Source organism: Clarias gariepinus, chromosome 25 (assembly GCF_024256425.1).
Source record: "Clarias gariepinus isolate MV-2021 ecotype Netherlands chromosome 25, CGAR_prim_01v2, whole genome shotgun sequence".
Classification (NCBI taxonomy): domain Eukaryota; kingdom Metazoa; phylum Chordata; class Actinopteri; order Siluriformes; family Clariidae; genus Clarias; species Clarias gariepinus.
Window position 1 is genome coordinate 9,860,875 of NC_071124.1, and position 15,259 is coordinate 9,876,133.

A 15,259-nucleotide genomic window follows, 5' to 3' on the forward strand; every position below is an offset into this window, starting at 1 on the left:
ACAAGGCCCTTAACCACCTCTCAGATGTGGAGCTTGTCCACTGCAATTTCTGTGACCTCAGTTTCTTTCTTGTCCTGCATGACCACCTGCCGATCAATCATCAGTAATTAAATGGTGTCAGTGATTGTTCATTATCCTGACACGAGATTCACATCATGATGTGAACGAAGGGTGTTAAAGAGGAATAAAACAGTTACTTATTATTTTGAGTTTTTCTACCAACTGATAGTTAGGTCACTGTAATAAAATGAACATCCAGTCTCAAATGCAATGAATACAACTAATTTTCCGGTCATGTTCAATTCCTGTCTCTGTGTGCATGTTCTCCCTGTACTTCGTGGGTTTCCTCTGGGTACTCCGGTTTCCTCCCACCGTCCAAAGACATGCAGATTAGGCTAATTGGCTTTCCAAGTTTGGCCATAGTGTGTGAGTGTATGTATATGTGTGCCCTGTGATGAATGGCACCCTGTCCATGGTGTACCCCGCCTTATGTCCTTAGTCTTCTGGGGTGGAATTCGGGCCCCCTGCAACCCTGTATACAGGATAAAGCTGTATAAAAAGGAGTGAGGTTCAAATGTAGGTGTTATATAAATATTAATTATTTGTTATATTAAATATTTAAATAGGTTTATTCTAAAACAGATTGGGTTTGTGTTGGGGCAGGCTGGTTTAACAATTTCTAATAGTGTTGAAATAGCTAGGAGAGTTGGTTAGTCAAAAAAGGAACAATGATTTCAAAGAAAAAAGAAAGAAATAGAAAGAAAAAATGAAAAAAAAAAAAAGTATTTAAAAAAACATTGATTTGGGTTGTTAAGGTAAGAGTTAAGGCTTCAGTGTAGCATAACATTAGATCAATGGTAGGTCTTCACAAGGATAATAAGATTAAATGTGCGTGCGTGTGTGTGTGTGTGTGTGTGTGTGTGTGTGTGTGTGTGTGTGTATGTGTGTGTGTGTGTGTGAGAGAGAGAGAGAGAGAGAGAGAGAGTATGTGTGTTGCACAGGTCTTTTTCTGACCCAGTGAACTTGTCCTCGCATTCCTCCTGCATGAGCAATCATAAACATCCTTGTGCCTCAGTTCTTGGGCAGGAAGTGCAGGAGGATCAGAATTTCTGCCTTTCAGAATTCATTACAGCTGCAAATCAGTAACATAGCCTGCTTTGTTTTGTAACCTGTCCAACTGTTTGACACTCCTTTGTATTCCAATACATGTTAAACATTTGATGAATAGTCGAATAATGTCACAGCTGCAATGAGATACGCTTTCGATTTTGACACTATTAAATATCCTTTATATATTTAAGTGTCTCATGTGTTCTCTGATGCATGGGGTTATTTAGATCAAATTTTTTATATATATAATGTGAGTTTAATTTAAGTAAGTAAGCCTCATTGATTGACCTTATTGAACATTTCTGGATGGATAGATAGATAGATAGATAGATAGATAGATAGATAGATAGATAGATAGATAGATCGATAGATCGATAGATAGATGGATGGGTTTATTTGAGAATATACTTATCGTACATGCTAAATCTGCATTGCTTTCATGTTTCGGCAGAAAAATTAAATCAAAATCTTGGTTCTAACAACAATTACGTAAAGACCAAAAGCCATTCTGTTAATAACACAGGTTTTAGACGAACCAAGACTAAAATGCAAAATGGCAAATATACCTAATTTAATAACAATCTAAAATGAAATGAAATTTTATTTTATACTCACTTTTATCACTTACAATAAGTACTTAATTTTTTTTTTAAGTAATTACTTTACCAACAACCAAACATAATTCAATAATTAGCAGTACCTGAATAAATCATTGCCTGGTTCTTAATGTTAAACACATTTCCTGTTATACAGTTGCAACATACAGTTATAAAACGGATTCATTTTGCTATCTAGGATAACCCAAATAAAGATGAGTTTCCTTTTAGCATCTGGTTCCCCTTAAAATTTCATCCTCATGTTATCTCAGGGAAATTGTCGACGTTTTTTATGTGATTAATTATGAAGCGTTAATACTAATTTCTTGCCAGACTTGATTCCTGTCTCTGTGTGCATGTTCTCCCCGTGCTTGGTGGGTTTCCTCCAGGTACCCCCAGTTTCCTCCCACAGTCCAAAGACATGTACATTAGGCTAATTGGTGTTTCCAAATTGCCTGTAGTGTATGAATGAGTGTGTGAGTGTACAGTATGTGTGTGTGCCCTGCGAAGGATTGTCCTGCCTGGTGCTCTAAATAGAAGATGAGTGAGTAAGTCAATTCAGTGACTACTGTGTGAGTGAGTAATACTAATACATTTTAATTTAACTGAATTCAATAATTAGATCACGTAAATACAGTCTTTTTTTTTTAGCAAGATTGCAAAAGAAGTCTATTTTCCCCCTGACATTATGACACAGTTAATTTATAGTTAGAATTTGCACCCACTATTTTTCTTTTTTTGTTTTCCAGCATTAAAATGAAGTTTATTGAAATGTGATTTTTGTTCATGTCCATTTCATGGGCAAGTGACTCTGTATAGGAAAAAATATTTAGATGTCCTGAGAAATGTTTAAAAAATGCACACGTGATAAGCATTCACCCCCTGCCTTCCCTTTGGCAATCTAAATTAGAACTGGTTAAAATTTTCACACTCACACTAAATATCATACTACATATGTTAAACAAGGTACACCTGTGTTAATTTTAAATCCATCTGTGTCCAATTGTAAGCTTGCGCAAAAAAAAACAAAAAAAAAAACTCTGACCTTGGGAGATATCACAGTTAAAATGGCATATCAGATCAGTCCTGCTGTTGTGAAGACCATGACGTTTTAAGAAGCACTGTGAAATCCATTATAACAAAGTGAAAAAATATGGTACAACCTCGACACTACCAGGATCAAGCTAAACTGCTTGGGCAAGAAAGGCAGCCCAAAGAGCTAGGTTTCCCTGTCCTTACTGGGGGCAAAAGGTCAGACTTCAGCCACATCAGAATTGATATACTCTTTCTCTCTCTCTCTCTCTCTCTCTCTCTCTCTCTCTCTATATATATATATATATATATATATATATATATATATATATATATATATATATGTGTGTGTGTGTGTGTGTGTGTGTGTGTGTGTGTGTGTGTGTGTGTGAACTAATGAGAATAATGGGGAGCCTGTTGATTTAAAGCTAAAGCTAATGTTTCCTGCCCACTTAATATAGCCCAACTCCCAGGTAATACCATTCTAATGAGCAAGCATGCTGGTGATAGCATGATTGTTATACTCTAAGCCTGCTTTTAAGAAGGATGATCTAGAACACTTGTTGCCCCTTACAGGTCATGCAGGTTGAGCCAAATAAAAAACAAATTAATGAAACATAGCTGTTCCAGTCAGCCACATGTGCACCTAGGGTGAAAATTTATACAGGATAGGACAGGATAACAGGCCAGTGAACCAAAACACTAATTCATTCATCTTCTATACTGCTTATCCTATACAGGGTTGCACAAAGTCTGGAGCCTATGCAGGAAACCTCAGGCACAAGGCGTGGTACACTCTGGACAGGGTGCCAATCCATCTCAGAGCATACATGCACACAGTCACACACTTATTTACACGCTACGGACAATTTGGGAACACCAGTTTGCTTAATCTTAGTCTTTTAACTGTGGGAGGAAGCCTATAAGTACCCGGAGAAAACACACCAAAACTTCACGCATGCAAACCCAGCGCGGGAATTGAACCTTCAACCCTGAGGGTCCGAGGTCACAGTGCTAACCACTAAGCCACAATGCCGCCTTCAAAGGAATGTCTTTGGGGAAAAAACAAGGTTTGTGTTTTTAGAATTGTCAAGGTAAAGACAAGACTTAGTGAGTTAAAAAAAAAAAAAAAAGAATATGCGAACTGACCTAAAAATCACTGTCCATCAATGTTCTCCAGCTAATTTGAGTGTATAATGAAAAATGAGGATAATGTTAAACTAAAAAAAATTCAAAGAACACCATGAACATAAAAATTACTTAAAATGTACAGTTCACACTGCAGGGGTAAATACTTACAAACTAAGCCATTTTAGTTTTTTTAAAAGAATTATTTAAATAATAATAATAATAATAATAATAATAATAATAATAATAATAATACCTTTTAATATAAAAAGAATACTTGTGGGAACATCCAAATAATTTACATTTAAAATGTAAAAAATAATCCCATTCTGATAATGATGATGAATTTGATATTGCATTAAAGAAAATAATCATTGTGTAAAAAGGTTTCTGGAGACACAGAATTTTTAAATGATTTATTGTTGAACATAAATTAATATAAAAAAAATCAATTACTGTTCATAATCATCTCTATGTTAGCCAGCTGACTAGCACGGGTTAACATACCACTTACAGGATAAGTGTCAGGGTTGAGAAGAGATGAGTAAACAGGTGCAGACAGTTAGTTAATGAGCATATTAACACACACTCCAAACCAAACAAGACACTGGAACAGGAACTATGTACTGTAGGCTAGAGCTAATATACAAAACACAACAAAAGCAAGGCAAAGGTAAACAGATAACTCGAAATATACATACACAAATGATCAGGATCTAAAAACTAACCAGGTACAAACTTATTCAGTGACATAAGAATAGTGGAGGCTAATAGTTCAGTGCCTCTATGGTATTTTCATGACAATTAGCTTAAGTCATATTTATTACACCTCATTCTGAATTACACTATCAGTCACAAAAGTTTGGACACATTCTAATTCCATGGTCTTGCTTGTTTATTTTTTTTTTTTTTAAACAATGTAGAAAGAAATATAAATCATGAAATACCATGTATTTCATGTACCAGGTAAATAATACTAAATAATAAATAATAAATGCCTGCTATACTTATGCTCTGTAAATACTTAATAACGGCTTTAATGTGTTATGCTGTTAATTGGTTGATACCTATAAATAAACTTCTTCTCTGCAGCAGAGGTTTTAGTCTCACTTTCCTAGGTTGGTCTTCATAAGAGCCAGTTTTATCATGCTGAGTAATGGGTTTTGCAAATGGATTTTAAAATATTGTTCTTGCAAGAACTATTCCAGAACAGGTGACCTTTGTGTCTTAAACTAACAACTGACTGTTGGTGTTGTTGGTGGTGTTTTTGTTGTTATTTAGTTACCTAATTCCATGTTTGTTATTTTATAATTTTGAAATCTCCAGTATTGGTGTAGAATGTAGAGAAATAAATCAAAATGTGTGTCCAAACTTTTGATAAAAACATTTTACTAGTCCTGTAGATACTTTTCATAAGAATTATCATTTTAAAGATAAAAATTTTATCTTTCTGTCCATATTTCTGAATTTTAACTATTTTTACTGTCTTAATATTATTCATTAACAATTATTTTCTTAATATTCTCTCAATTTTAGATCAACTTTAATTTGTTGTACCTTCTACTATATCCCCACTGTTTCTGTTTATTAGCACGGGATCTTTAAAAGAGCTTCAAAAAGAGTTTTCCTGACATTCTTAATATGAGGGCCTTACAAGGATATACAGTACACATAATGTGGTTGGGAGAAAATGTAAAATTGTGAGGACAGTTGGGTCTCATGAAGCTACTCAAATATTAGGAACATTTACAATTAAGCTTTAAAATACACTTATGTGTTACTAGACAGCTTTAAAAAAAATTCATATTTGTTTTTATATGGCTGAAGTCAATTTTAAGTCCACATTTTAAGTAAAAATAGTACTTATTTCGTATTTTAAATAAATTCTATAAACGTCCCTATAATAATAGTTATGCTATTGATACAGATTGTTGTTATTATATTAATACATACTGATTGGTATTTCATAGGGCTGAAAAAGAAGCTTGCTAATATGCATGTCGGTTTTTCTTATCATATTTAATATGCATGTCAGTTTTTATTCATATCCATTAAATTTTATATATTTACATACTTACAAAATATTAACTTTTTATTGTTTTTTAGGCATTTATTAGTTGCATAATTTGCTATATTATAGCATACAAAATTATTACTATAATAATAATAATAATAATAATAAAGAATAGCTGCTTATAATAAAATTACTGCAATTACAGCCCACAGGTGGGGCCAAACTCAACCAGATTAATATGAAGCTAAATTTAAGCTTTATGCATCATGTTGCATTAAATACTAAACCCATTTGACGTTTCGTCCATCAATAACATGTTTTAGGTAAAATATCTAATGATTTTAAAATAAATAACCCCTCTCTCTCTCTCTCTCTCTCTCTCTCTCTTTTCCTCATCCTAATGCATGGACGAAGTGATCACAGTTACGTTCTCACTTAAAAATCTGGCGCAAGCTCACCTTCGAACACAAATTCATTTTTATTGCAATAAACAGTGACCGATTTTAATCCCAAATGCTTTTCTTATACTGAAACTTGTTGTTGTTAGTTTAGAAAATAAAATAGACTAGTTTATTTAGTGATATTCGCATTAAGTGCTACAGAACTCTGCTACGCACCTCTGCAGTTACCGAGCCCTTGACGCGTCTCCTCCTGCTGCCTGTTAACAGAGAAGCTTCCCTACATTTAAAACTGTAAAATCTTGAACTTTATGACACAACATACAAATTAAAGAAGTATGCTAAATGCTTAGAACTAGCCGTGATTGGAAATAAAAACTCTGATCATAAGAATTTTTGGCATTTTATAGGTTTTTTGTTTTTTATGAGATTACTGACCCAAGAATAACAAAATAAAAAAAAAATAAAAAAGCCTATAAAATGCAAAAAATATGTATTATGATCAGAGTTTTTATAAGGTGCTAAATATAAAATAAATAATATTACTACTTAAAACCCGTGTTTACCTGTAACCTGTATGATGCACTGTGGCCCTGTGGACTTAACATTGACTTCAGTTAAATAAGAATGAATAGGAAAAAGTATATTTAAAGGTATCTAGTAACATATATTTTGGTTTTTAAAAAAGGATATTTTTTATATATTTTATATTAAATGTTTAATGTAATGATGATGATAATAATAATAATAATAATAATAATAATAATAATAATTATTATTATTATTATTATTATTATTATTCTAAGAATATTATGAAAACGGTAGTATGTCTACTACTACCACCACCACTACCTTTACTACTACTACTACTACTAATAATAATAATAATAATAATAATAATAATAATAATAATAATCCTCATCATTATCATAATAAAAATAATAATAACAGCATCGAGAATTTTCAAGACAACCCTGTTGCGTGAACTTCTCAACTTAGTATAAAACTGAAAGTCAATTCCAAAAACGTAATATTTTACAGACTATATTATTTCCTGACAGTACCTGTTACAGTACTTGTTATTGCCAAGTAGTAATGGCAGTAATTGCAGTAATTGGTAATTACTTGTTATAATTTGAAATGTCTGTTTCGCGTGGTGCGTGTGTGTGTGTGTGTGTGCGTGTGTGTATGTGTGTGCGTGTGTGTGTTTTTGTGTGTGTGTTGAGGGGGCCGGGTTAACACGCAAACCAAGCCGCGTTTTGCCCTCCTTCTGCTGGATTATCTGCTTTAGAAGAAGCGTGAGGCTGGAAAACATTTTAACTCGGACACAAGGACGCAGAGACGGAGACTGTGATTTCCGGTCACCTCGGAGGGCACTGGAGTGTGTGTATTCATTTATAATTGCTCACAGGATACATTCCAAACATTTGCTGGATTAATTTTGGGTTGTGTGAGATGATGGCCGCCTACCTAGGCCTGGAGGAGAGCACCGGGGGCCTGATGGACACAGCCAGCAGCGCAGAAAAAGAGCAAACCAAGAGCGACAGTACGGCGGTGAAAAGTGCAGAGAAAGCAGACGCGGCTCAGAAGCCGCCGTACTCTTATGTGGCGCTGATCGCCATGGCTATACGCGACAGCTCAGAGAAGCGACTGACACTTTCAGGTATTTACCAGTACATCATCGGTAAATTTCCTTTCTACGAGAAGAATAAGAAAGGCTGGCAAAACAGCATCCGACACAACCTGTCACTAAACGAGTGCTTCATCAAGGTTCCCCGGGAAGGCGGTGGCGAGAGGAAGGGGAACTACTGGACCCTGGACCCTGCCTGTGAGGACATGTTCGAGAAGGGAAACTATCGACGACGGCGACGCATGAAGAGGCCGTTCAGACCTGCACCGGCACACTTCCAACCCGGGAAATCTCTCTTCGGTGGTGACAGTTACGGTTACCTCTCCCCGCCTAAATATCTACAGCCTGGGTTCATGAACAACTCGTGGCCCCTGGCGCAGCCTCCCGCGCCCATGCCGTACACGTCGTGCCAAATGACGACCGGGAGCGTGAGTCCGGTGAACGTCAAAGGCTTGTCCGCGCACTCCTCGTACAACCCTTACTCTCGCATGCAGACAATGACACTGCCTGCCATAGTCAATTCATACAACGGCGTGAGTCACCACCACCACCACACACATCAGCACCATCAGCAGCTCAGTCCGGCCGCGTCTCCCCCGGTTTCGACTGGAAACGGCACCGGGCTTCAGTTCGCGTGTTCGCGGCAGCCTACAGAGCTACCTATGATGCACTGCCCTTATTGGGAACACGAGGGAAAACACTCCGCTCTACACACCCGGATCGATATATAGCTCTTATCCAAGACTTAATATGCTTTTTTAAATATATTTCTGTCAAGGGCTAAAGATGTGGACACAAGTGCAAATAAAACTGAAGTGGAACAAAACACGGGGTTCTCTCCTGTGTGATGAGGTTTGGATTTTGTGCTTATCTCTACTGCAAAACGGAAATTTGGATCAAAATGGTCTCACTTAAGAAGAAAAACAGCTCAGTGAAAATAGTTAACATGTTTATTTAATTAATAGTTATTTCTCGTTTCCATTTCCACTTGCAAACGTGGATTTTTAGCTCACCATGAGATAACACACATAAAACAATTTACAGTGTACATATTTTATGCCATTCATGTTCATAAAGTCTTAAGTTTTAAATTCAGTGACGAGAAGGAGCCTGTGACCGGGTCACCTGGTCATTAATTCATCAATCGCTCTTCTGACATTACGTTTGTATTTTTTTCCCTTTTGTTTCATATTTATTTTAAGACGACAATAATCAGTCCAATAAGACTGAGAAAATGAACTGAAGAATGACAATCAGCAGTGTTTACCTAAAAACCGCTCTCAGTGTGGACTGGGTGATGCATTAAAAGATGGAAAGTCTTTTTAAAATGTTTTTCTACAAGACTTTGTTGTTGCTGCGACTCGAACACAAACGCGCACTTGTTCTGAAAGATACCGTTATTTGGTTTTATTGTGATTGATTATTATTATTATTATTATTATTATTAATTATAATAATAATAATAATAATGGTAATATCCGCAAAAATCCAGGGACCATGTTTAGGTAGCACTTTTTAATATTTTTTTTCTAGTTTTCATAATAAACTAATTTCTCCTACAACGACGCAGTGATCTTGACATTATTGTGGTGATAGCAAAACTATTACAATAATAATAATAATAATTATTATAATTATTATTATTATTATTTATTAATGAATATGATTTTTTATCAACGTTATGTGTATTCATCGACTTGATTTTTAAGTGTTACAATTATACAATAATTATTCCTATAATATTAAAATTATAACTATTTTAATTTTTGACCAAAAACGGTATGTGCTGCAGGAAAACAATGAATTTTTGTGTTGTCAAAACATTTCCCTTTTTAAAAAAAAAATAATAATGGTAGGTGCGCGCATTATTTACAATAAAAATTAAAATCTATCTCATTTTCATTTACAGTATGTGATCGTATTTCGACGGTTAACAGTTTACATAAAGACAGCTTTATATAATTCAGTCACACCATAGCGGCTCACATGTTCTGGTTTTGTATTGTTCCACCCTTTCCAATAAAATGTTTGTTTTCCTATAAATTATGTACCACTAAATTAAATAAATAACGCAAAATACAAACGAACAAACGAGGAAGACTGATACTTGACTGTTTTACACAAGCGCACGAACATAGAGCGTATTTTATTTATTTAATGAGGACTGTACTAAACTGTATTAAAACAGTTTATAATGCATTTTATTCTAATAGATGCGTATAACAATAAAACTGCATAACTATACACTGTAAATTATTACAAACACAATTTATTGCAAGACTCTTAATACAATCGCAATCTTATTATAATCTTTATTTAATAGTATTGTATGCTACATCTATTTTGTTTGTTTGTTTGTTTGTTTGTTTGTTTGATTGGTTTGGTAGAAATGATTCAGTTAAAAAGAAAATAACATTGTTGCTCCAGATAAATGCCAGATAAATATAAGCATTCTAGAAACAGATGTATATAATAACAAAAAAAAACTGCTAGCTATATTTCGATATGAAAATAAAGATTTACGTTTTTAACTGTTTATCGATATATCTTTAATATACTGTATCTGTTTACAAATAACAGATCAGGTTAAAAAATCCTCAAAATCAATGTCAAACTCAGATTATCAGGGTGATTTTGTTTTCTGTTTTTTATCTCCCCCTGCCCAGGCTGTAGTGACACCTTTATGTTTCGGAAGTTTTTGTTTTGATTTGCCTTTTAAATGTATTTATCGCATCAACACCTAACTGTAAGTATTTTTAACACAGACCGGACAAAAGGGAGGATAAGGAAGCTTTGAGAACTCGAAACAAAAAAAAGGAAAAAGGAAGAAGTTTAAGATTGATGACTCCATTACTCCATCTCACCGTTTATCTGTCTTCACTGACACAGCTTTAGTTTTATTTGTTTTTTTAGTCGTGTCCTTTGAACTATAAATTGAACTTAAATTTGTCCACGGATTGACATGCTACTGTTCCTACTACTACCACTACTGATAATAATAATAATAATAATAATAATAATAATAATAATATAATTATATATATATATATATATATATATATATATATATATATATATATATATATATATATATATGTAAGAATTTCTTTACACAATGAAATAATACAATATGCCAATCTTTATTAACATTGATACTAAGCAGGTTATTGAAACTTAAAATCAATTTTAATAAATTATCATTACTGCATACACAACCCAAGACTATACTGCCAATTTCCCAGTACGTTACTGAAAAATTCTGTATTAAGAAGTTATTATTGTGCTTTTGTGTTCTGTTCCCCTGCTGTTTATCTTTCTGCAGGTGGGAGAAGCAGCACCTGCAGAAAGTGACTCACAATGCACCCGCATAAATGTCCCAGTAAGGGGGTGGGGTGTGTAAGACGTGTCAGGAATTCATCCACACAGTAGTGCCTTAGTCCTGCAAAACAGCAACTGTAACTCATGATTTCAGTTACTTCCAACAAAATACTATGCTTTTGGTTCTACATATAGCTAGAGTCTAAATAAAGCAACAAGAAAAAAAGAAAGATAGAAACAAAGAAAAGCTTTTATTTGTCACATATTCATTACTGAAATTTTTTATTTTTTTATTTTTTGCATATCCCAGCCATGATATGGCACCCCCTGCAGCAAACAGGGTTAAGAGCTTTACACAAAAGCCCAACATTGGCAGTTTGGTGGTGCTGGGGCTCGAACCATTGACCTTCTCATCAGCAATTCAACGTTTTAACCCTTGAGATAATACTGCCACAAATGCTAACCCTGGAAATATTGGCATGGACTTAAACCTGGGCCTTTTGCATGGCAGGTGAGGAACTTACCACTGAGGCGCCAATGCCCCAAATTAAGTAAGGAAAGGAGCTAGAAAGAAAGAAAGAAACATCTCAATATGTCATTTTTTTTTAACTGCTATATTAAAATTTTAGTTATGTGGTTCTGTTTAGCTGTGAATATTGTTTCCTTGAGTTTCACTACCAAAGTGGTTTTTCAGCTTTGCAGTGGCTTTACAGTTTCCTGATCTGGATTCAGATCTGTAGCCTACTTAAGTGTAGTGTGAGGCTGCTCACATATACCCATGTGCCTTTCTACATTATTACAGTATGCTATGCATTAATGCTGCATGTGCTGATGGTGTACATGTCATTCTAGACACTAGACGCGGCAGTGGGATTGAGGGGAGTGTTTCTTTGTGATTAAATAGTGGACGTTGGCAAGATCATTATCTTCAGTTATAGTGGCTTGACATATCTGTGAACAAAGGCTATAGGAAGCACTAAACTTTAAAAAGTCTAATAAATTTAGGTGAACTTCATCATTTTGCTCTGTTGATCCTATTTAATCATTTTTCATTCTTATGTTGTGCACTATATTAATCTGACATTTGTACATCAAATTAGATATGATCGATTTTGCTTTGACATTTAAGTTGAGTTCACCATCAGCCCTAATTGGTACATAATATACAATAATTACATATAAATTGCAAAACATAAAGTTTGTTTCTAAAACGACAGATTGTGAGCAGATCAGGTTGGACCACATGCTTGCCATTGAGCCTTGTATAGTACCTGACCAGACAACACTTCCTGATTCACGCTGTTGCACTGACTGCAGATGTACTGATAACATTCTTGAGAACTTATGATATTGTGTTACATGTTGCAACTCTCCCTCACTACTAAGGGCTCTGTAAAACACATTAATTTGGCAAATGGAGCTCCTTACCATTGGAAATTTATTATATGAACAATTTTGGTTCTCCATTTTAAAGCCATGCAGCATGCTTGAACAGAATACACTGTTCCATGAATGACCTGTCCATGTACAATATGCCTTTTTGTCCTTTACAGCTAATATATACTTTATTACCATAGCACTATGGTCCTGCTTGTCCTCGAGACAAGTGCCAATACAGTACCTTTTTTTTTTCACTGCAGATATCCATAGTTAGAATAAATTGGCAGATTCTTTTCCAAGTAGATCAGGGTAGAAAGATTTTAAGGTGTTTAAATAACCACATTTTTAAATATTGCTGAAAAAATTAGATGGCAAATTTCCCCAGAGTGTATGACAAAGGAATATGTAAAATATTGTATGCAATATGCTATATATATTGTATATATCTGTGTGTGTGTGTGTGTGTGTGTGTATGTATATATATATATATATATATATATATATATATATATATATATATATATATATATATATATATATATATATATATATATGTATATATATATATATACACCAGCAACATTAGTTCATTTGTTAGCTCTTTTATATGAGGACATGACATTTTCTCCCAACTACACTGTCTATTCTGTATATCCTTGCACAATCCTCATATGGGGCCCATTAGGTACAATCCCTTTGCCAAACTTCTTCCTGTTTGAAGGCAGGCTTAGCAGGCACTAATACAGAAACACAGTGAGGAAAAATTGCAATGTACACAACAGTAGAATCTGGAAACCATGCACGTATATAAGTTTTACTTATAGGAAAGATACATTAATAGTTAAGTTTTACAATATAAATAAACTGTTGCCCTGTGAGTCTTAATAAAAGGCACATGAATAAGGCAATGGTTTAAAATTGTCTATAACCTGAGATGTTCTCAGGAGATCATTGTCTCTCTCAAAGTTAGTGTTGACTTAGTGATGACTTAGTCTGATTTGCCGGACTTTTTATTATTTTAGTTATTATTATTATTATTATTATTATTTTTATTATTATTATTATTATTATTATTATTATTATTATTATTAATAATAATAATAATAATAATAATAATAAGTCGGTCATGTATTGTATTTTGAGCAGAAGCCATCAAGTGGTTTTAAAATTAGTAGCAGCTTTTATAAACCAGGTCTGTAATCGCCAATGCAAAATGTCAACATTATCTACCTGAGTACTTTTTCTAAACCTACTGTATGTATGTTTTAGATTGTGGATGCTGATTTATTGCTTTGATATGACTGCTAAAGTTAGGATTTGATTTTAACAGTTAGTCTTTTGACTTTGGGGCCTTGGACTCAAAGTAAGCCTTCAGTTTTATGCATGATAATGTGATCTTATAATATTGCATTAGTGAACAGCTACAGTATTGTGCAAAAGTCATAAACCAGCCCTCACTGCTTCATAATAAATGTAATTATGTTATGTAGATTAAGTTAATTGGAATAAATGTTTTACTGTGACAGGCTAATGCCTAAAGATACAAAAAAAAGATTGTTTATGTAACAAACCTAACCTCACTTCCCCCTCTTTTGTCTATTCCAGACTCAGCCTTCAGCATCACCAGTATACTAATTACCAGCTGGTAGTTAGGTGATTTTTATGCTTGCATGATTCATTTGTCACTGTGTGGCTTAACAAACAAAACTTTTCTCTGAAACTGGCCAGGGACTGGACTGAAAATGAGAGCCAAAAAAAGTCAATCAGGAGGCCTGAAAATTAGAAGCCTTAACCATATTAACAAAGCCAAGAAACTTTTGCACAGTACTGTATATGCATTAAAGTAATACTGAGGCAATTTGTGTTGTAGATAATGGCTGAATGGCCATGATGGTTACTATTCTTATCTGAAGTCACTTCAACTAAGAATTTGGAAGCCTGCATGGATATCATAGAGGTTTTCGCCAAATCGCAAATGCAGATGGTGAAAAAATATCCCATATAAAATATTGACACTTAAATAAGTTGAGAACCAATCACTTAATAAGAATGATATGTAAAGTTATGGTCAACAGTGTCAAAAGATCAAAAAACCAAAAGTTGTCATTCCGAATAAAATAATAGCTCATCCTTGGCTCACTCCAGGTTTACAGTGAGTTGGAAAAGGTAACGCAAGACCAGTGACCCACACAAACATTCTGGAATGTGTGGGCAGTGTGGGTTTGGGCAAACACTCAGGAAAAAGCATGTCGGTTTGGAGCAGACATCCCACAATGCACTCACACCAATATTTTTTAATATAACAGTGACTCCTTTGCAAAAACATGCAAAAATAATTTGCAATGTCGTTCTGAACTATTAGTGAGATTTTGATTCATTCATATTTGATCATGTTAAGTTTAACCTGAACATGAAAAAAAAAAAAAAAACCTGCATGGGATGGAACTCCATCACGGAGCACCATGTGACATCTACTGGCATGTTTTTGAAAAGAAACCAGAAGCCAAGGAAAGCGCACACACACAAACACATGCTTCCTCTATAGGAACTCTTCTTCGTGTTCTTCTGTCATTGAGTTCTTGATGAAATAGGAGTGCAGGCTTTTCAACATCTGCAAAAGGCTAGAGAATTTACAGAGACGATACTCTAGACG

The 15,259-nt window shown here is 34.4% G+C and overlaps 1 protein-coding gene across 1 annotated transcript; it reads left to right on the forward strand.

The window, feature by feature from the left end:
• The first annotated feature begins 7,582 nt into the window (after positions 1 to 7,582).
• Positions 7,583 to 8,730, forward strand: foxl2a (forkhead box L2a). The gene has a single exon (XM_053486153.1). It carries the CDS (start codon positions 7,734 to 7,736, stop codon positions 8,637 to 8,639), a length of 906 nt encoding a protein of 301 aa, XP_053342128.1. The 5' UTR covers positions 7,583 to 7,733; the 3' UTR covers positions 8,640 to 8,730.
• The last annotated feature ends 6,529 nt before the right edge of the window (positions 8,731 to 15,259 follow it).

Excerpts from the sequence above, each read along its gene's own strand:
- foxl2a (XM_053486153.1), top strand. The coding sequence starts at position 7,734 with ATGATGGCCGCCTACCTAGGCCTGGAGGAGAGCACCGGGGGCCTGATG.